The 20,631-nt window shown below is 37.3% G+C and overlaps 1 protein-coding gene across 1 annotated transcript in view; it reads right to left on the bottom strand.

Annotated features, from left to right (window-relative positions):
• SYNE2 (spectrin repeat containing nuclear envelope protein 2) overlaps nucleotides 1-20,631 on the bottom strand; it is a 307,058-nt gene that overhangs the window by 123,424 nt on the left and 163,003 nt on the right. The window contains exons 46-54 of the mRNA XM_057730439.1: nucleotides 20,201-20,356; nucleotides 19,085-19,350; nucleotides 15,993-18,093; nucleotides 13,760-14,082; nucleotides 11,681-11,825; nucleotides 10,625-10,843; nucleotides 5,023-5,288; nucleotides 3,392-3,560; nucleotides 976-1,131 (exon numbers count right to left, since the gene is read on the bottom strand). Coding sequence (XP_057586422.1) covers nucleotides 976-1,131; nucleotides 3,392-3,560; nucleotides 5,023-5,288; nucleotides 10,625-10,843; nucleotides 11,681-11,825; nucleotides 13,760-14,082; nucleotides 15,993-18,093; nucleotides 19,085-19,350; nucleotides 20,201-20,356 — 3,801 coding nt within the window. The remainder of the gene's footprint in view (nucleotides 1-975; nucleotides 1,132-3,391; nucleotides 3,561-5,022; nucleotides 5,289-10,624; nucleotides 10,844-11,680; nucleotides 11,826-13,759; nucleotides 14,083-15,992; nucleotides 18,094-19,084; nucleotides 19,351-20,200; nucleotides 20,357-20,631) is intronic.

The raw sequence follows: 20,631 nt of genomic DNA, 5'->3' as shown, positions 1-20,631 counted from the left end.
TAGATATAAAAGTTACTGCTGAAATTTTCAACCCTAAATTTAAATGGTAGATTTTGATTATTAACTCACTTTGTTAGGGATTTTCACATGAAGTAGTCAGAAGAACCGAGTTTCTCTCAAAATATTTAGTATTCTCTTAAAATAAAATCAATAATACATGATCCTTGAGGAAGTTCCTCATAATATGTATGTCAAATCAACAAGATTTGTTATAATATATATTAGGAGTTTACATGTTTTTCACATGGGTTAGATTTTCCAAAGAAATCTGTCATAAGTTTGAGAACTGATTTTTTGTATGCAATTAGTATCTATTTTATTTATTAAATTACAGATATTTTAGGCTTCAAAAAGCAATACAAAAATCCATCTGTATTCTTCTGGACCAAACAGAATTTTGTTCTGTTGGATTTGGGCAGCCTTTAAATAATACAATGAAATCATCCTGCTAAACTCCTATGTCTCCAAGCACGATGAAACATTTCCCATTCTTTCTTCCAATCTGGACTTTCAGGTATAAAGATTTGCCTGGGTATGCTTTGTTAGAATTATGTTACCATCATCATTAGAAAGACACTGTGTGTTAAGTGCTAGTCCTAGTAAGTTATGAAATGTGTATTCTTACTGCTCTTGGTTGCAATTTCAAAATGTTAAAAGCAAAGTATTATTCATGTCCAAAATTTTTAAATGATTTTCTGGGGGAAAAAAAGGCCAAGTAAAAGACAATATATAACTGTTTTTAAATGCAAGAAAAACTAAGCATTTTGACAACTAAAAGTAAATAGACTAATTCTGTTACCTGTGTCACTTACTTAGAGCAACTCCATCTCAGTATTCAATACACAAAATTATCACTCTCTAAAAACAGACATAGCTGAAATCAGGGCAAATGACAATGTGATATTAAATGATATTTTCTTCTGTACATTTATGCACCTCCATAAATAATAATACAAATACAAACATTATTATTACCTTCTCATCTACGTCTTCTAAAGCTTTTCTGCATTCTTCCGCCTGGGATTCAATCTCTGCAGGGACTATGGTGTACATTTCAGAATACTTGATTCGCAGTTTTTCCATAATATTCTCAAAAGTTAGCTTCCCTTTCTTAAGAATGCTTTGAAGCTCCTAAAAAAATCAAGAGAGTTTCAAATGCTCATAGGACAGAGAAAAAGTTTAACTCTAAAAATGAAAGCCGCTTTCCAGCACATCCTTATGATTTAAATGAGCAAACTTTGCATCACAAAACCTCACTACTGATACAAGCTGATTGAGTCTGAGAGATACTCAGTTTGGTCGGATGATGCTTTCTAATTTGTAAGAATTAAACCTGATATCTCTTCATAGTGTCAAACCATTGTCCTGAAAAGACATTACAACATCTGCTTCTAAAGCACCTCTAGGATTTAATTATATCTCAGTAGCAGTCTTGATCTAAAAAGCTGCAAGTAGCAAAAAGTTTCAAAGAAGTTTTCTTTTTTTATTATTAACTTGTTGCCATTTCTGCTTCTTCCTACATTATCATCACAATGATTCAAGGCCACTAAAAGCCCTGTGCTTGAAGCAGAAGTGTCTGCTTTCATGTAATTAGACAGCCCAGCAAAGCTCAACTTCTTTCAAAAGGGAGGGTTCCAGTTCCTTGCAAAGAATGTGGGTTTTTAGGAGATAAAAGAAACCTTGAACAAATAGTCTATTGGTCGTGGCCTAGAAACAGAATCTGATCTACGTTCTCCTGCACTAATTATAAAAGAGAAACTCATTTGTTTGGGAAAGCTTCCCAAAGATCAAGTGGAAAAATACTTCTTGACTTTACTGTGGCTTTTTGGGTTTTCTTTTGTTTTTACAGTAGCTGTTCAGTAGCAGTATTTGTGTTAACGGATTGAGTCACCACACTGAAGAATGATGACAATTTTGAATGACTCCACCATGTGTCAACACTTTCCTTCTTTTAACCCTCAGCAGAGAACACATCTAGAGAGGAAAAGTTAAAGAACAGTGCCATTCAGAGAAACGGAGGGTTTGAGGTAGTGTGCTCCTGGTTTATCTAGACCTAGCTGGAGTACAGGTCTTCATTCAGAACTACACTTAGATGGCTTCCCCATGAAGACTGCTTCTGTGAGGGAGAGTAAGTTTCCTTTTGCAACAATGATAACTAAAAGCTCTGGTGAGTAACAGCAAGTGACTTTTGAATAAATTTCCAAATGTCATTTTTGCCTGTCACCACTGAGTGGAATGAGAAGAGATTGTTCAGAAAATGACCCTTAGCCTATGCATAGATAGTGTGATATAATAAACATATTTAGCCTTCATCCCTGGTTCCTGGCACAGCTTCTAAAACTCTTGGAATTTCCTGGATAGGGGTGAGAGGAGTGTCTTTTGTTATTTATAACAAGCCCTTTTCAAACATACCTGAGTTTATGGTAATGAGAAGATTCTTGGTGGTAGGGGTAGGGGGATGACAGCTTCAGGATGGGGGCTGCTTGCCAGAGGAACCAACCATGTGATTAGAGGGTGGGAACTTCCAGACCTCTGGAAGGGAGAAGGACTGGAGGCTGAGTTAATCGCCAACTGTCAATGACTTAATCATACCTATTAATGGAACCACCACAAAAACTCTTAAGCAAGGTTTGGAGAGCTCTGGATTGACGGGCACATCAAGGTGCTGGGAGAGTGGCGCACCCAGAGAGGGCATGGAGGCTCCCCCCACCCGCCACACATCTTCCAGTTGGCTGTTTCTGAGTTTTATCTTTTATAATAAACCAGCAATAGTAACTAAAGTGCCTTCCTGAGTTTTCTGAGCCATTCTAGCAAATTAACAAACCTGAGGAAGGGGTCCTGGGAGTTGCTGCTTTACAGCCTGTCAGTCAGAAGTACGGGTGGCACCGGAAGCGGGGGCAGCCTTGGGGGACTGAGCCCTTAACCTGGGGGTTGGTACTAACTCCTCATGGTTCGTATCAGGATTGAATTGCTGTCCCAGCTGGAGAATAGGATGGTGTTGTGGAAAAAGAGCCCCACACATTTGGTGGCAAGTGTTGTGAGTAGACACAGTTCTACCCCCTCAGAGATTAGACAGTACATCCTACTAAAGTGAGGGGTCCTACATGCTACTTAAGAGTGGTCTGAGACCCCTGGTCACCAAACACACTTGAAATGTGGATGAAAAAGGGCTGCTCGCCTACCTCCTAACCTGGTCTCAACTCTGCTCTCTACTCCAACCATATTGATCTCCTGTGCTCTGCCCACACCATGCCACAGGGCCTTTGCACATATTTTCCTCTCCTTCTAGATTCCCTCTGCACTAGCCACAGAGTTACCTCTGCTCCAAGAACTTTGGATTCAAGATTTCGGACCTGTATCAGCCACATGCACTAGTTTACTCCTCACTCACCTCAAGCTGTTCTGCCTTTTCTGGGTGGTCTTGTAATTCCATATTTTGGAAGGAGGTTGTGGTCTGCTGAAATAAATTCTTCAAAGTAATTATTTCTTTTGTAAAGGCATGTCTTTCTTGAATTTCATTCTGCATCAGTTCCTTATTTTTTTGAGCTTTCTGGAAAAGCCTAAAATATAGCATCAAAATAAAATTGTTCCTCTATCCTGCTTTTCTGTGCAACCGTTTTATTTCAACAATTAATATAATGTCTGCAGAGCTTAGAAAAGAAGTTTTTTTCCCTGAGAGAAAAGCACCAGTTTTCAATGATTTATATACTATATACACAAACATACATCAAATCCTATCACTCCATCACAAAAGAGGGGATATATGTATACACATAACTGATTCACTTTGCTATACAGCAGAAAACAATGCAACATGGTAAAGCAACTATATTCCAAAAAAATTAATTTAAAAAAGAGAGAAAAAAAAAAACCTCTCTAAAACTTTCATCCCAAAATATCTTCTTTTCACACTTTACATTCCAATTGTCCCATTTTCTTCCACCTAATCCTTGAGTTCAACTGAACATGACTCAGAGGTGTGAATGGAGTCATGCATGGGTCCTTGGAGTCACAGATGACCGTGTTAGCCTTTCCACCCGAGCTGACCCCATTTGCCACAGATGCAGCCATCATATTACTGGAGGAGTTTAAGTGGGTAAAATCTTTCCTGAGAGCTATCTGGTAAGTATTTCTAGCTATAAAGCTACTATTAATATATCCTTTGACCCAATGATCCTACTTCTTGGCATCTTTCTCAATGAATTAATCACAGATGCACAAAGATTCTAGCATAAGAAAATTCTCTACAGTGTTTTTATAAAAGTAAAATAAATTACATATAATTTAAAGGTTCTATATTTGGGGCTTGGTTAAATACGTTATAGCACATCCACATGGTGAAATATTATACAGTTATGTTTTAAAGAACATTTAATAGCACAGGAAAATAAATATAACATGCTGATAAATGGTTCAGCAATATACAAAACACTATAGTACTATGATCACAATTTTTATAAAAATACAACCACAGTAAGAAAGATGAGTGACTGGTAGTGATTGTTGCTGAGTGGTAAAATTAAAGGCAGTTTTTATATTAATCTTTATAATTATCCACATTCTCTAAACTTCCTATAATGAATATGTATAAATAAGTTAGAAAAACAGCAAACATTTAAAAAAATTTGAAGGATATCCACCCACAGTAACACCAGGATGGAGAATGTGTGCTTGTTTTAATTATCATTAATATTCATCTTTTCCAAAATAGATAACTAATGAGAACCTACTGTATAGCACAGGGAACTCTACTCAATGCTCTGCAGTGACCTAAATGGGAAGGAAATCCAAAAAAAGAGTATAGCTGATTCACTTTGCTGTACAGTAGAAATTAACACAACGTTGTGCAGCAACTATACATCAATTTAAAAAAATTAATCTTTTCCATCTTTTTTATATTCAATTCTGTCACATTATTTGTCATTGTTCTATAATATTTTATATTCTAGAAATTCAATATTTTCTCAATTTTAAGCCTGAGTTGTCAAGCACATTTCCTTAATAGTTTTTCATAAATCTTACTTCTTGCATCGTTCTTGCATCGACATAATCTCTTGAGATGCAGAAACAGTTTCCATAGCCCCTAAGCCTTCAGGAGTGTTCTGTATATTTTTTATGCGCTGCAGAAGTAGGGCCAGTACCAGCTGCTGACTCTCCACATTCTCTTCATATTGGCATAAACAGTCCAGCAGCTCCGAGAGCTCCTCTGTGGTGGCTGCCTCTTTTGTTTTGGAAATTTCAGGGAGTTCTTCTTGAGGATTATCTAAAATAATTGCTTCTCGTTCAATCTAATTAAATAAGGGAAAAAAAGGGAGCTAAGATAAGTAAAATATACTCTTACCACTTCAGAACTCAGCAATCATAATTTTTACATACTGGCTCTTCAAAGGATTCCCAATGCCACATCCCAGTTCAAGGTAATATTTTGAATTACAATCTTCCCATAGCCAAGAATGTTATTCCTCCACTATCCCAATCCCATAGCTCCCAGCTATTGATCATGCAGATGTGTGATTTAAAAGAAGTGCTGTTGTTATGAGCTGGAGGAAACACTACTGAATATTTTCATAATTTCTTTCTCCTTCCAATTTCAGTTGCTTTATTAGAGCCATTATTTCTCCTAACTGCGATACCCCTAAGTTAGTTAGAATGAGCTTCACCAAACTGCATCCATGAAGTAGAAGAGGTTGGGCAAGTCCTGGATAATTCTTCTACAGGCCTCTCTTCTTTCACATCCAACACCTGCGTGCTCAAAAAAGTAAGTCCTCATCACGCGGACACTCACCTACACCAAAGCGGAAGCAACCCAAATTACTGCACTGATCCTGTATTTCTCAACCATGGCTAAATGCAGAACTCAGAAATATATAACCTAATAAGCGAAACATCTAGAAACTGGAGTTCTACCAGCCCTGAAACTCAGAACAAAGACAGAGAAAATCAGATCCCTCTTACTCCCTCCTCATTTCCTCTGGTCCTCTCCTCAGCTGCACCCACATTTATCACATTCTGTCCCAGCACTGCTAACACTCCTGCTCTACGTTCAGACAGAGTCAGGCATCCTGCAATCCTGACGTTACTGACTATCACACAGGTCAACTACATTTATGATATCATGCTAAGGGAAATGATAAACGAGGACCTGGATGCCCAGTAAGACATGCCAGAGAGTGAGAAATAAAGCCTATGAGAATTCAGGGGCCCCAGCATCAATTAAGTTTCCAGGGGGCCAATGATCTGGGGCATGCCAGGACTTGTATAAGGTAAAGATCAAGTTGTTCAATCTTGCACCTTGGGACTTCCCTGGTGGTGCAGTGGTTAAGAGTCCGCCTGCCAATGCAGGGGACATGGGTTTGATTCCTGTTCCAGGAAGATCCCACATGCCGCGGAGCAAACTAAGCCCATGTCCCACAACTACTGAGCCTGTGCTCTAGAGCCTGTGAGCCACAACTACTGAGCCCGAGAGCCACAACTACTAAGCCCGCATGCCACAACTACTGAAGCCTGCCCACCTAGAGCCTGTGCTCCGCAACAAGAGAAGCCACCACACTGAGAAGCCCTCACACCTCAACGAAGAGTAGCCCCCCGCTTGCTGCAACTAAAGAAAGCCTGCGCACAGCAACGAAGAGCCAGCACAACCATAAACCAATTTAAAGAAATTAACCACTTTTTAAAAACAAAACAAACAAACCAACCAAAACAAACAAACAAATCTTGCACCTCTATTGCCAAGAAAGAGGCACAGCACTGGATGGGCCTTTTGGGATCCTGGCAGCAGTGCGTGCTATACACTTGGGACCACTGCTCAGATCCAATTATCAGAATGCTGCCAGTGTTGAGGGGGCAGTGCAGCTGGACCAGGCTATGGTATAAGCTGCCCTGTCACTTGGGCCATAGGTTCCAGCTGGGTCCCCAAGCACTAGAACACATGGGTGCATGTGTAGACTGGCCCCTCTCCAAGAGACCCAGTTATGGAATTTGTGCTTTTCACCACTTCAAACCTAAATTCAGTTGAACTGAAGTCCTAGTTCTCAGGCAGGCGGCTACACTTCCACCAGGGAATGGGATACAGGTTTCACTGGGTCATTTTGCAAAATGAACAAAGAAACGGCATGCAAAGAAAGGAATTGGTATGTTGACAGAGGTAACTGTCCACCTAGGGCTTCCAATATACATTGGGGTTGAAAGAACTATGTCCGTCATCCAGGACTTAATGGAGCATCTCTTGGTGCTTCTATGTCCAGTGATAACCATAAATGGGCAACGGCAGCAACCAGGACCCAACAGGAGTAAAGCGACTAAAGGCTCCAACCTCTCCTGTGTCAGTTCTCCTATCTCCCACTCCTGTTCCCTCGGATCACTTTCCAAAATAAACCACCTGCTTACAAGTCCCTGTATTAGGTTCTGCTCTCTGCTGTAAAGCTAGTAAGTCATTAGGAGGAAGGGGAAGGATAATTTATTTAGGACAATAATTTTATCCAAAAACCGGGCAATTCTTCAACTTGTGAATGGATAAACTGCAGTGCACGAGTCTAACAGAATATTACTCAGGAATAAAAAGAAACGAACGACCGATGCAAGCAGCAGCTTGAATGAATCTCACATGCACTATGCATAGCAAAAAAAGGCCAAACTCAAAAGGCCACAAACTATCCGAGTCTATGTATATGACATTCTGAAGATGGCAAAACAGGTTAATGATTGCCACAGGCTTGAGGTAATGGAAAGGGATGACTACAAAGGGTCACAGGGAACTTTCTGGGGTGATGGAAATGTTCTCGGTCTTGATTTCATTGGTGGTCATGTGACTGTATGCACTTGTCAAAACGCAGCACATTTTACATGGAAAAGAATGATGACGACCCCCCAAACAAGTAAATAGCTGCCACAAAGATTATGCATTCAATCTGTAGCCCCTGGATGATTTCCCTTGGACAGATTATAAAACGTTTAGGTTGGGGACTTCCCTGGCGGTCCAGTGGTAAAATATGCAGGGGACAGGAGTTCGATCCCTCGTCGGGAAACGAAGATCCCACATGCCTCGGGGCAACTAAGCCCTCTCGTCTCAAGCCTGCATGCCGCAAACTACTGAGCCCACGCACGAGAGAGACAAAACCCTCACACCACAGCTAGAGAAAAGCACAAGGGTCGCAACAACAAAAAAAGATCCCCCATGCTGCAGCAAAGATTCGATGCAGCCAAAAATACAAAACAAAACGAAACCTTTAGGTTCACAGTCAGTTATAAAGTTGAGTCTAGAAGGGGAGAAGGAACCATAGTTATTCCAAAACTAAACACAGTGAAAGAGACTGAAAAACCTGTAAGCGGCCAAAATAGGAAAAGATTTTTGGATCTTTGGTACAAGGAGAAGAAGACAGCCTTACACCTCCCATATCTTTGAAGACATGCCTTTATTCTACCATATTATGATCAGTGAAGCATAAAGTGATGATTCTGAATAACCAAAAATGAATAATTAAGCAGATTCTGCTTAAGAAAAGAGGGAGGTAAGATTTTAGGGAGAAAAAAATGGTAAATCAAAATTTAAATTAATTTTTTAATTTGTAAATTTAAAAAAGCATTTAAGTTTTCAAAAATCTACTTGTAAAAACCTTTCTTCCATAAAGATACTGGATCGCTGTATTAGTACAGATATTTTTAGAAACAGAAATTCATTTTATCACATGTAAAATCACCAACCATGCCAACAGGTATTTAGATGACAGAAATTTTTTTGAATGGATAAAAGCTACTTTAAAATCTTACATCAACTTGGTGTGTGTAAGTATCATTTAAGTTGATAGTTTAGTGGTTAAACACAGAGTGTATGTTTGAATCTTCTATCACTCACTCATGAAATTGGGCAAGTTACTCAATCTCACTGTCTCACTTCCTTCATGTATAAAATGAGGATAATAAAAATACCTACATCTCATAGGATTCTTGCGAGGATTAATGTCAATGGAGTATACGTAAAGTGCTTAGACCTATGCCTGACAACTGCTCCATTAAGTGCCCACTGAGTGTCAGCAGTTATTGTTGTCATTACAGGAGAACATATTTTGTTTGCGTTATTCTTTGAAAAACACATTTTGTTAGCAGATACTGTCAAATGCTTGTGTGAATAACTACAAAAATAACTAACTACTAAAATATGACTGCCAATGGGTATAGACCAAGAGAAAGATAATATAATAAAATAAAAAGAACAATGAGCTTACGATTAGTCTAAACCTGGGTGTGAATAAGAGCTGTTCCTCAACATACACTACGTGCCCACTAAGTGCCAAACCCTGTTCAGATTCTAAAATTACAGTGTGAGCCAAATAGATATGGCCCCAGGCCACAGCCCCAGTTTAATCACTAGCTTGGTGGGCTTGTATGAACTTACATATCTCAGTTTCTCAGCTTCTCCACTTAGAAAATGGGTAACAATGGATAACTCCTGAGGGCCATGCATGCAAAGATTCAGTGCCATCACGTGTGAACTGCCTGTTTTTTTTTTTGGCCATGCCTCTCAGCTATTGGCTTGTGGGATCTTAGTTCCCCGACCAAGGATGGAACCTGTGCCCCTTGCAGTGGGAGTGCAGAGTTCTAATCACTGGACCGCCTGGGAATCCCCTGAACTGCCTTCTTAGCACAGCAGACAAGAACACACTGCACAGAAGAACCTCAGTAAACCGTGCCGTCGTGGATGCGAAAGAACTGGAGGCGAGCAGCCCTGCTAAAAGTACAATTTACAAAGTTCCTTGGAGTTTTAACATTCAAGAGACTATTTCCTAATCAAAACCCCACAGCACCACCAAAATGATATTCATTTTTAAGAATAACAAGCTTTAAGTGGAAAAATATGATAGTGCTAAACATTTAAATCCTAAAGCAATGTGACCTACCGCCAATCAAGTATTGATTATATTTCTGTCTTAAGTAAATTCAGCAGAACTTCTAACAGGAATAAGAGAGAAGGGTTTTCATTTAATGTTCTGATTTGCACCTCATTTATACCTGGTACTTTGGAAAGATTAAAGAATACCCGAATATTTTTTTACTATTTTAAATGTTCTTTCTAAATGTACGGGATGCCTAAGCCCTCAACCATGGTTAAATTAACATCTGTGATAGATATATATTACGGAGGTTTTCCTTGAGACAGTCTTCAGAAAGAACATCATACATACTTTTAGGTCAATACTTAACAACTGTAGTTAATTTCCACAGTTGACAAGTGCAATTAATTTCAACATTAGTTGGTTATTATAAATATTACTTTATTCTAACCTCTAGTGTGATGGAGAGACATTTTTAAGAGGCCTTAGCTTATTTGCACGATAAAGATTTTAAAGCTCATGAGCAAGTAGTCATTTCTTTCTAACAATTATCTGACACCAAAAAAAAAAAAAAATGCCACTGTCATGAAAGAATTTGAATCGTTGAATCATTCTTTGGAGATTATTTTGCTAGGACCTGACCTCTATAAACATTTAGATATTTCATATATGTCATATAAACAAATGGTACAGGTTGAGGACTTGTTTTATATTAAAAACAAAATAAAAATAATAAAACAATTTAAAAGACATGTTAGTAAACTGCATGGTTTGACTGTTGCAAATGAAGCTCTTACTTCTTCATGGACAAATTTCCACTCCTGCTTCAGTTCTTCACACCACATCTCCCATTCTTTAGCAGCTTCCAACAAACTCAGCCATCTCTCCCACAGAGCTGCCGTACTTCTGAGCAAACAGAGGCTGTCACTATCTGTGCACTTGGGTCTCAAGGGTCTGAGGACCTGTCGTAGTTTCGTGAGCTCTTCTTTGGCTGACATAAGATTTGACACCAAGGCCTCAAGAAAGAAAAGAAAAGGAATAGGAGGGATGGAATTTCTCTGAATTCAGAACTATTCTGAAACTTACAAATGATTTTAATCTTGAACAATTAAATCATCCGTAAGTATTATGTAATCCACTTTTCAGTCCTTTTGGAAGTCAATTTGAGACAGATGAGAAATACCTACGTGTTATTATACTAAACATCAATTTGGAACTATGGGGACAAATAATGTCCCATAAACCAATTTTTCCAAGTAAAAATCTGTTTTCCAAGTTCATATTAGATGTTCATTTTATTTTAAAATAAGTCATATTTTACTAAATACCTAATTTGTACAATACTTACTATATCAACCACCAACACATTATTTAGGTGTTTTGGTTTTGTGGTGGATGATAAGCACAGATGATTTAGAATGCTCTCATCCAAATCCTAGTAACACAGTACCACACACGGTAACAGATGAACCTGTGCAAAAACTACAATCACTCGGTAACCGAGTATAAGAAGTCATCAGAATTTAGCACTTATGACAGCTGCATCAAATGCTCTGTCACTGATCTAGCGACATGCAACAAAACAACATGCAAGGTGAAGCTTTAGAAACAATGATTAATAAGGACAGTATGCTACTAGGGAGAGGACTGTCCTGTGAATCCGAATGATTACATCTCTCAGAACCAATGCCTCACCGCCCCCGTGGCCTTTGGTTTAGGAATTTTCTTGAGAGCACAACTCAGGTTGAAGATTTCTGTGGGTCATGGCAGAGCCACAACCGCTGATGCCTCTACCTGCTCTTTCTGCCAATTTTCTGCACACAGTCTTACTGGAGATTTGCAGTTTCTATTACCTTGCTCTGTTCCAAGCGCTCTAAAGCTTCTTTATAAGACATTGGCAATGGGGACATGGACTGCCCAAGAACAGTCTCCATCTGGCTGAGGTTGGTGCAAATCTTTTCTTTTATTTTTCTATAGCTTTTGTAATTTTCAAGACACCTAGTGAGGCACAGTTAGAAAAAAAAAAGTGATGTTAAATTTTATCGAGTGCAATAAATTCTGAACTTCCCAGAACGCATTCTGAATACAATAAAAAAATTAGCATGTAATTCTCTCTTTGCTACTCAGCGTATTTCAACACATATTTATTGACTACCTTCTCCTCACAGGATCTGCATGAGACTTTTAATGAGAACTTTAACAGGCAGATAAGACTATTCCTAAAACACCTAAACTGGAAAACTGCTTTCTTGAACACTTCTAATAAGGTGTAAATTGGTACAATTCTTGTAAAAAACCACTTAAAAATGCTCATCTCTTTTGACCCAACTTCTGCAATTAATCTTAAGGAATTAATCCTAACATACATTTATCCTAAACCTGATAAAACCTTTTGCACAGTAAAATCTTTTTATTTTAGACTATTAATTAAAATGGCAAAAATCAGAACAATTTATGTGTAACAAAAGATATGATTTAAGTAAATTACAACTATCCATTTATAAAACAAAGTATTATATAACAATTCCAATTGCTTTTATATGAAGTTTTGTTGCAATAAGGAAAAGAGATCATTTTATAAAGTAAAGTAAAAGCAGCTTATTTTTATATAGTATAATGTGCTATATTTTAAAAACACTATGAATAAAATTATGTATACAAAATAGATACAACCTAAACCCCCCAATGAAAATAAAAACCTCGGTATCAAAGATATATTTAAAAAAATTTTTAAAACACAATAATAAGCTAGCAAATAATTAAGCAATAATCTGAGGCCCCAAACTATGTAAAAGTGGAAATACAAAGAAATCACTAAGCTCCAAGGCCAGTTTTTCACTGTGAGGACATTTGTCAAGTTTCAGTTTTGTTGATCTCTACATTGAATGCTGGGGACAGAGGATAAAGCTTGGAACTCCCCCAGGATGAATGTTTATTAGGACACCCCTCTGGAAAGATAATATGTAACACATATCACACAAAGGCCCAGCCTCCAAAATACAGAATAAATCCCTACAAAGCAATAAGAAAAAGCTAAACAGCTCAATAAAAACTGGCTTGAAAAGGCATTTTTCAGAAGGTGAAATATGAAAGATGAAGAAATATTCACAAAAGGCTCAAATTCATTAGCAGTAACAAAGATGCAAATTAAAACCACAATGAAATATCACTTCTTGACCATCAGACTGGCAAAAATTAAATCCCACAACATCAAGTGTTGGTGAGGATACGGGATAATGGCAACATTAACATGCTGCTAGTTTCAGGAGAAATGGGTAAAAGCATTTGGAATTAAAAATTTAAGATGCACACACCTTTTGACCCAGCAATCACAATCTTAGGTGTACACCCAAAGGAAGCTCTTGCATTTGAAAATGTTCCTAGTAGCACTGTTTGTGAATGCAAAAACTAGAAACAACTCAAATGTCTATCAACAGCTGGGTGAGTGAATATTTTACTACAGGCAAAAACAGGAATAAACTTCAGGATCATAATGGTAAGTCTGAAAAATGAAGTCACAGAAGAATACATATGCATGAAAACAGGACACAAACACGTAGTGAAAATATTTTTAAAAGCAAGGGCATGGTAAATAAAAAACAGGATAATGGTTACTTCTGAGAGGAGAGGAAAGGACTACGTAAGAGAATTCAAAAGTCATGAAGTTTATCTTTGAACCTTTGGGTACAAAGCTGTTTCTTTCATCCTTATTCTTTATATCATATGCAGACTTCTATAAACATTCTCTCTTAAGTTCTCTATATTAAGGAGAAATGAAATAAATGCAATAAGATATTTGCTACGGTTTCCTTAGTGATTTTTTCCTTACTTTTCTATATTTTCCAAATTATTTCTAATGTGTGCATGTTAAATATGAAAAAAAAAATCTACATTTTGTTCTTAAAGCATTACCTTTAGGAAGCAGTACCTACCTTTCTACTTCAGCTTCCTTTTCTGTGGCTGCCTCCCTCACGGCTGAGTTCTTAGAAACTAATTCCTGCAAAGTGCACTCAAGTTGTCGTTTAGCTTCCGGGCTGGATATAGTCCCCAAATTCTCAGTGAGGTCCTGGATGTCTGCTATTGTGGATTCCAGCTCCTCTTGTTTGCAGCGAGGCATCTCTATTGATTCTTCTGGATTATCAAGGTCTACTCTATGGGATGCAATGACGGCTTCAAGGGCAGCGATGATCCCCATGGCCCTGGAGACTGCTTCGTTATAGCGTGCCATATTTTCATAAGCATCATTCAAGACGTTCTGGTGAACGGGAGGTTAAATGCTGTGATGAAATTCTCAAACTTTGGGGGGTTTTGTCATTCTTGAATTTTTGTGATACATTCATAATATGTCTCTGTGTCATGTAAGAGTGAGCATCTCACATTTTAGTTTGACAAAAAGAAAATTGTTCCCAGGTTTGCTAAGAAATCTAATCTAAATTTAAAAATACATCTCATGAATCACGTCTAATGATTTATGTTCCTGCTCTAGAATTCTTGTATGAGACTATGAATTAAATAAAACAATTGTATGGGACTTCCCTGGTGGTGCAGTGGTTAAGAATCTGCCTGCCAATTCAGGGGACACGGGTTTGAGCCCTGCTCCAGGAAGATCCCACATGCCTCGGAGCAACTAAGCCCAAGCACCACAACTACTGAGCCTTTGCTCTAGAGCCCACGAGCCACAACTACTGAAGCCCACGCACCTAGAGCCCATGCTCCGCGACAAGAGAAACCACCACAATGAGAAGGCTGTGCACTGCAGAGAAGAGTTAACCTCCCCCATCACAACTAGAGAAAGCCCGCGCACAGCAACAAAGACCCAATGCAGCCAATGAATGAATGAATGAATAAATAAATAAAACAATTGAATATATTTAATGTATACAACCTTAAGCAATATTTGTGGGGAAAAAAAACAACTGAAAAGACCACCCCCCAGACCTCTTGTGTTTTTCAATTAATGGCTCTGCCACTGACTTTAGTTTTGAGCACATCACTTAATGTCTCCAGACCTGTCTTCTCACTGAAATAACAAATAGTTGAAATAAATAACTTTAGAGGTCCCTTCCAGTCCGGCTCTAAGCATATCATTTTGAGGATTTATGTACATTGTTTCTGGAAACTGTATTAAAATCAAGTAGAGAATTTGTTAAGTACCAATTTAAAGAACATGTTAGGGTTCATGTGACTTTACATTTCTATAGCGTTTATACCTAGCAAAATGGCTCAAATACATTATCTAACAACTCTCTGAATTAAAGAAGGGAGTTAATTTCCCCATCCTATAAAGTCAGTGTGACAACTCTGAAAACACAGGGAAGGGCATTATATTAAGCACAGTGTGTTTAAACGATGCGTAAGATATCTACCCTATTATTGCAGGAACAGAGATCAGCAAACTTTTCCTGTAAAAGGTCAGACCAAATATTTTAGGTTTTGCAGGCTGTGTGGACAGTCACAACTTCTCAACCCTGCTGTCGCAGCAGGAAAGCAGCCACAGACGAACCAGAAAGGAATGGGCATGGTTGTGTTGCAATACAAGAACTTTATTTACAGAATCAGGCGCTGTGGGTAAATTTGGCCCCTGGGCCTAAATTTGATGACCCCTGCTCTAAAATCAGACAGATCTCAACGTGAATCCTGGTTCTGTAACGATTTCAAGACCTTGAGAAAACTGTTGATGTTTCTGACCTTCAATTTCCTTATTTTAAAACAGGGCTAATAATGGCACCCTTCTCACCGAGTTGCTGTGAGGATTAAAGTGTTCGGCACACTTCCTAGACATTGTGAGCTCTAAATTAATGTGGAGTTATTAGTCTGTGTTCTTTACACCATGTTTCTTCCACTATGCCCTACTATTTCTAAAAAGCAAACAAACAAAATAACCCAAACTTCTTGGTTCTGAGCTCAACAGAGGCTACAAGGGATATAGAAATAAAGGTGTCAAACTCATCTTTTTTTCCAAACTACAAGGCACTGTATTTAGATGCAGAATGAGTTGGGATCATAAACTGGCCCTTTGAAGTTCTTTAAAATGGCTATTCTCCTGTGCAGAATGTTCCTATAGAACCTGTAACTTCTTGAGAAATGCAGATATTAACTAGAGTAAAACATAAAATCGTGAAATGTAACAAATACATTAACCACCTAATTTTTAAAACAACTTACTGTGCGCAAATCAATGCTTGTCTTAAGCTGCATGTGAAGATCTTCAATGTCATGTAATTTTGTCTCCACATCACTGACTTCAGAACAGTTTTCTTCTCTTTGCTTCTCAAGAACAGCCACAGCTTTAATGCTATCCATTTCTGCCTGAATTTGTTCTTGAAACGCTTCACAATTACCTTTTTCATTTTGAATATGTTCAATTTGCAAATTTATAAGTAAAGCCTGCTGTAACTGAGATTTTATCTGACTTAAAACACATAAGGAATTTTCTAGTTTGTCCTGAAAATTCTCTTCATCCATTTCCTTTGATTGGGATTCCAGGACTATGTTTTGCAGAACCTTGTGTAACTTGTCATTTTCTTCTGCATACAGCTTTATTTGTAGCATTTCTTTCTCTTTGACTGAGTCATCAAAGTTCTTATTTTCACTTAATTTCTTGATGATTTCATGATACAAGCTCATGACTTTACCAATTCTCTGATTCAAAATTTGAGCATAAAGCAGACGACTTTCTGGTGGGGTGTTAGGCGTTGTTAGCAGTGCTTCAGCCCTTTTCTTAATCTGCAAATCCATAGCCCTCAATTGACCTAGTGATGCCTGATATTTGCCGTATTCTGCCACAAACGTATCTAACTGCTTAATTTTTTCTTCAAGTTCCTTTTCTTTTTCACGTACTTGGGTTTGTAACTGGTCAAGTTGGGACCAATTCCAGTTTAGTCCTATACAGTCAAACACCTCTCTGAGTTTCAATACTTGTAGGATACTAGATTGAATGCCAGTGATTCGGTCTTTAAGACAATACAACTCCTCTTTAACATCTGGATTTATTTCTGGATTTAGTAGCAGTTCATTGTGCTGTATATGGTCAACCTCCTTCTGAAGCACAGATGTTTTTTCAAGAAATTCTCTATAAAACTTTATCTTATGTTCTACTTCATTACATTTATTTTGAACGAATCTTTGCGTTCTGTTGGCTCTAGTCTTAAGATTTTTCAATTGATCATCTAGAAATAACCTTTCAAATACACTTAGATCCTTACACATATTTGTTTGTTCCTGAAGATGTGCTGCGATCACGCTCTCAATTTCCTGCAGTTCCTTCTGAGATGCGGTCAACGTGGCATACTGATGTTCTAGCTCAGCTTCTGTGGAGGTTGCTTCTGTCTTGGGGATCATCAGTGTTTCACTTCCTTGAAGTGAAAGTTGAACCTTTCTTATTACCGCAACAAATTTGCTTCTTTCTTCCAATTTAAATTCTAATTGCTGTGATCTTTGAGTTGATTTTAAAACTAGCGTCTGGTACTGATTCTGTAAGTCCTGTAGGAGCTTATTTAAATCACTGCTCTCGTATGCTGTAAGGCTGGGAATATTGTCTTTGACCTCTTCAACCAATGACTCCACAAGCTGCTGCTTGTCTAGAATGCCATCGTGCACCACCTTGCATTTTCTGATCTGTGAAAGAATATTATCTGGGAGAAGGGAAATGGTAGGAACGAGTTCACCTAACAGATTCTTGACCCATAAGATGGCCTCTTTCATCTTATACCTGGTTTCACACTTCTTGATCTGATTTTCCACCTCTATGTTTAATGGTTCCAATGCTTCCAATTGCTTCTGCACATTATTTATTGCATCTTCTAAAATCTTCTTTTCTTTTTCTCCCCAAATCCTCTTCATCTGAAGTTCAGCTTGCCCCTTGAACACAGAAAATCGATGCTTGATAGTCTGGAGTTCAGTGGCCAAAGCAACCATGCTTTGATTCCCTTCCTGTTCTTCTGAAGAGTTCAGCCTTAACTGCAGACACTGCTGCTGCTGCTGCAAAGATGTTTCAAGGTCTTGGATCTTACTCAGGAGAAAAGTAAACTCGTCGTGTCCCATTACTTGCTGAGAATACTTCCTCTGGAGCAGCTGTTTCACTTGCTCCCAACCATGTTCAAGCTGCTTGATCTGGCTTTCCAATAGCTTCTTATCCATGTCAGTCAGACAGTTTGATAAATTTTCCCACTCAATTTTCATCTTGCTTAAAGAATCCTGCTCTTTCTCTGCTGATGCCAGGAAGTTTTTAATTTTGTCCATATAGGTTGCACTGTCCAGTGGTCCTCTAGCAAAAGAAGAAAAATGGAGCTTATAAATATTTACTATACATCAACATGAGGTTAGCTGTCATTAAAAGAAATTAATTCTGCTTTGAATTCACAGAAGAGAAGATTAGGTTGTCTGTAAGAACACTCTGTCCTTAAAATAAAAATCAGAATCTTGTTTACTGTAGCTCTCAATTAATGTGTGACAATGTAAAAAGCTCATCTATAAAATGAATACCATAAAAGTGCAGAACCACAGGAAGGGAGTGACGAGTGAAGGGCAATATATGTAAAAGTACTCTGCCACCTGTAAAGTACTGATACAAAGTCAGGCTAGGACTAAGGGAAATTACAACATCCAATCCCTTTGTCATCATCTTACCAACAATAATGATAAAAAGGTACAATCATCAGGCTAATCTTTTAAACATAAAATTGTTTCCTCAAAGGATGTCACTGAAAGTAAACCCCATTTAGGCAAAAGCATAAAATAAAACTTTTTAATAATGAGAAAATGTTCACAAGTTATGACTATACCTACAACCTTTCACCATCATTTTCAAAGCCAAAAGGAGTACATATATGTAAAAAGAAACCATTACAATACATATATATTCCCTGCGTTCCCAACTATTTAAACCAAGTATGCTAACATTAAACAATTGTATAGATAATGTTTCTGCTCCCCCTCCATAGTTTAAACTGTTGGCAAAAAAATGCTAAATTCCATAGAATTTAAACCTATTTTGCAAATATTTACAGTGTGAGTTAATAGTTTAATAAATTAATTTGTAAAATTAATATAATTTAATTGTAAAATTAATATGAATAATTTTTTGCATGAAAGCAACAGAATTTTTTCAATGGTTTCTATATGAAATTAATTTCCTACTGTAGTATTAAAATCATAATATTCTTTAATAGTATAAACTCTTAACACTCTGAGCTGTCCACGGCAGTGGAGCCTATGCTTGAATAAAAAGAATGCACATCCTAAATTCTTATACTTACACTTTTAGACTTTCCTTTTCTGTCAACAAGGCTTTCATCGAGGATTCACCTGCTGCAAGGTGTTCCTGAAAATCTTTAAGGAGACAGTATTGGCTTTCTTTCTCTTTCTTCAAAGTGATAAGTGCCTGAAGCAGACTGTCCAAGTGCTGCACAGAACACCTTTCACTGTGGGGAACCAAGGCACTTGTTTCTGCTTTCTTGAGATATTCAGTTTGTTTTAGTGGTTCAATGGCTGCTTTCTTTGTTTCCAACTGGGTACATAATTCCTAAAAACACGTAAAGGAAATCAATAAATATATACTCACTCATTCACTTATTAATTCATTCATTTATTTTTTCCCCTTGCTCTTTCCTTTCAGTAACACATTCTATCCCAAGAAGATGTTTTAAATATTTCATTTGCACATAGAGAAACTAAGTTTCTGACATTTAAAAGACTTTTTTCACTAGTCATGTTAAAAATCTAGACTAACACTCACCATTGGTCTAACATTTAATAGTGATTTGGGCACTGTACTGTGTTAAAGGTTCTACAATGTCTAAAGAAGATTTATCTTACTTTTATTACTTATATGCATCCCCTCTCTTTCCTGTTTTAGATATATGCTTACTGTTATGTAAACTTAGCTGAAATTGTAAGGGTCATTTTAAAAAACATGGTCATGTATTGGACTTTTAGATGCCTTTCCATAGCTATAAGTACATAAATACATAAACACAGCTATGTAAACACAGCTGTAAAAACAAAGAGTACCCTATAATGCTGATAATTAGGAAAAATGAAAGGAATTTGTCAGAATCAGAAAAATACATATGACTAAGAAAAGGAATGATGACAAGTCGGAATCTCCAAATTTTCTTACTGAATAAGTAAGTTTTTAGGAACTTTGTGAAAGAGAAAGACTAATGTTCATTAAACTCTTACACTTTTTAAATGGAAAGATTTATACAACTTACTGATTAGTACATAATAATATAGTTACCAAATTGATCATCAGGCAAAGGTTAAGTAGGACTTTTCATTCTGTGTAAGCAAGTTTTTGGTAATTAAAATATATTGTATTGCACTGGATAAGTGATGCAATCATGTTGTCAGTGCTTTTCTTGTTTCCATACCTCTATGTCTTTTAATTGTTCATTTCTTAACATAACATCTAATTCTAAAGGTTGATTTTGCAGCTCGTTGACTTTCTGCTCATCTTCAGTGTTTTTCATGCTTTCTTGAACATCAAGAGAAAGTTGTTTTGACAAAACCATTTCCATAGCTGAATTCTGAAAACATAAAAAGATTAATTGCTGAATAGCCTACCTTCCAAATAAATATTTTTTATTTTTCTTGGTGAAAAAAATTCCAGTTTATTCTTCTACTTACTCAGATTAAAGATTTTTCAAAAGTATATTTGGCCACTATCAAAGAGGATTTTTCCATGCAATATTTAATGCCAATATTGGTATCCCCCCAAAAATGAAACTTTTCTGGTAAGATAATATAGGATCTAGCACTGCTCAGTTATATACTGAGGAATATCTACTGTCTTAAAGAAAAC

Source organism: Hippopotamus amphibius, chromosome 4 (assembly GCF_030028045.1).
Source record: "Hippopotamus amphibius kiboko isolate mHipAmp2 chromosome 4, mHipAmp2.hap2, whole genome shotgun sequence".
NCBI lineage: Eukaryota > Metazoa > Chordata > Mammalia > Artiodactyla > Hippopotamidae > Hippopotamus > Hippopotamus amphibius.
The sequence above is the reverse complement of the archived record's forward strand: the minus strand, read 5'-3'. Positions and strand labels throughout refer to the sequence as shown.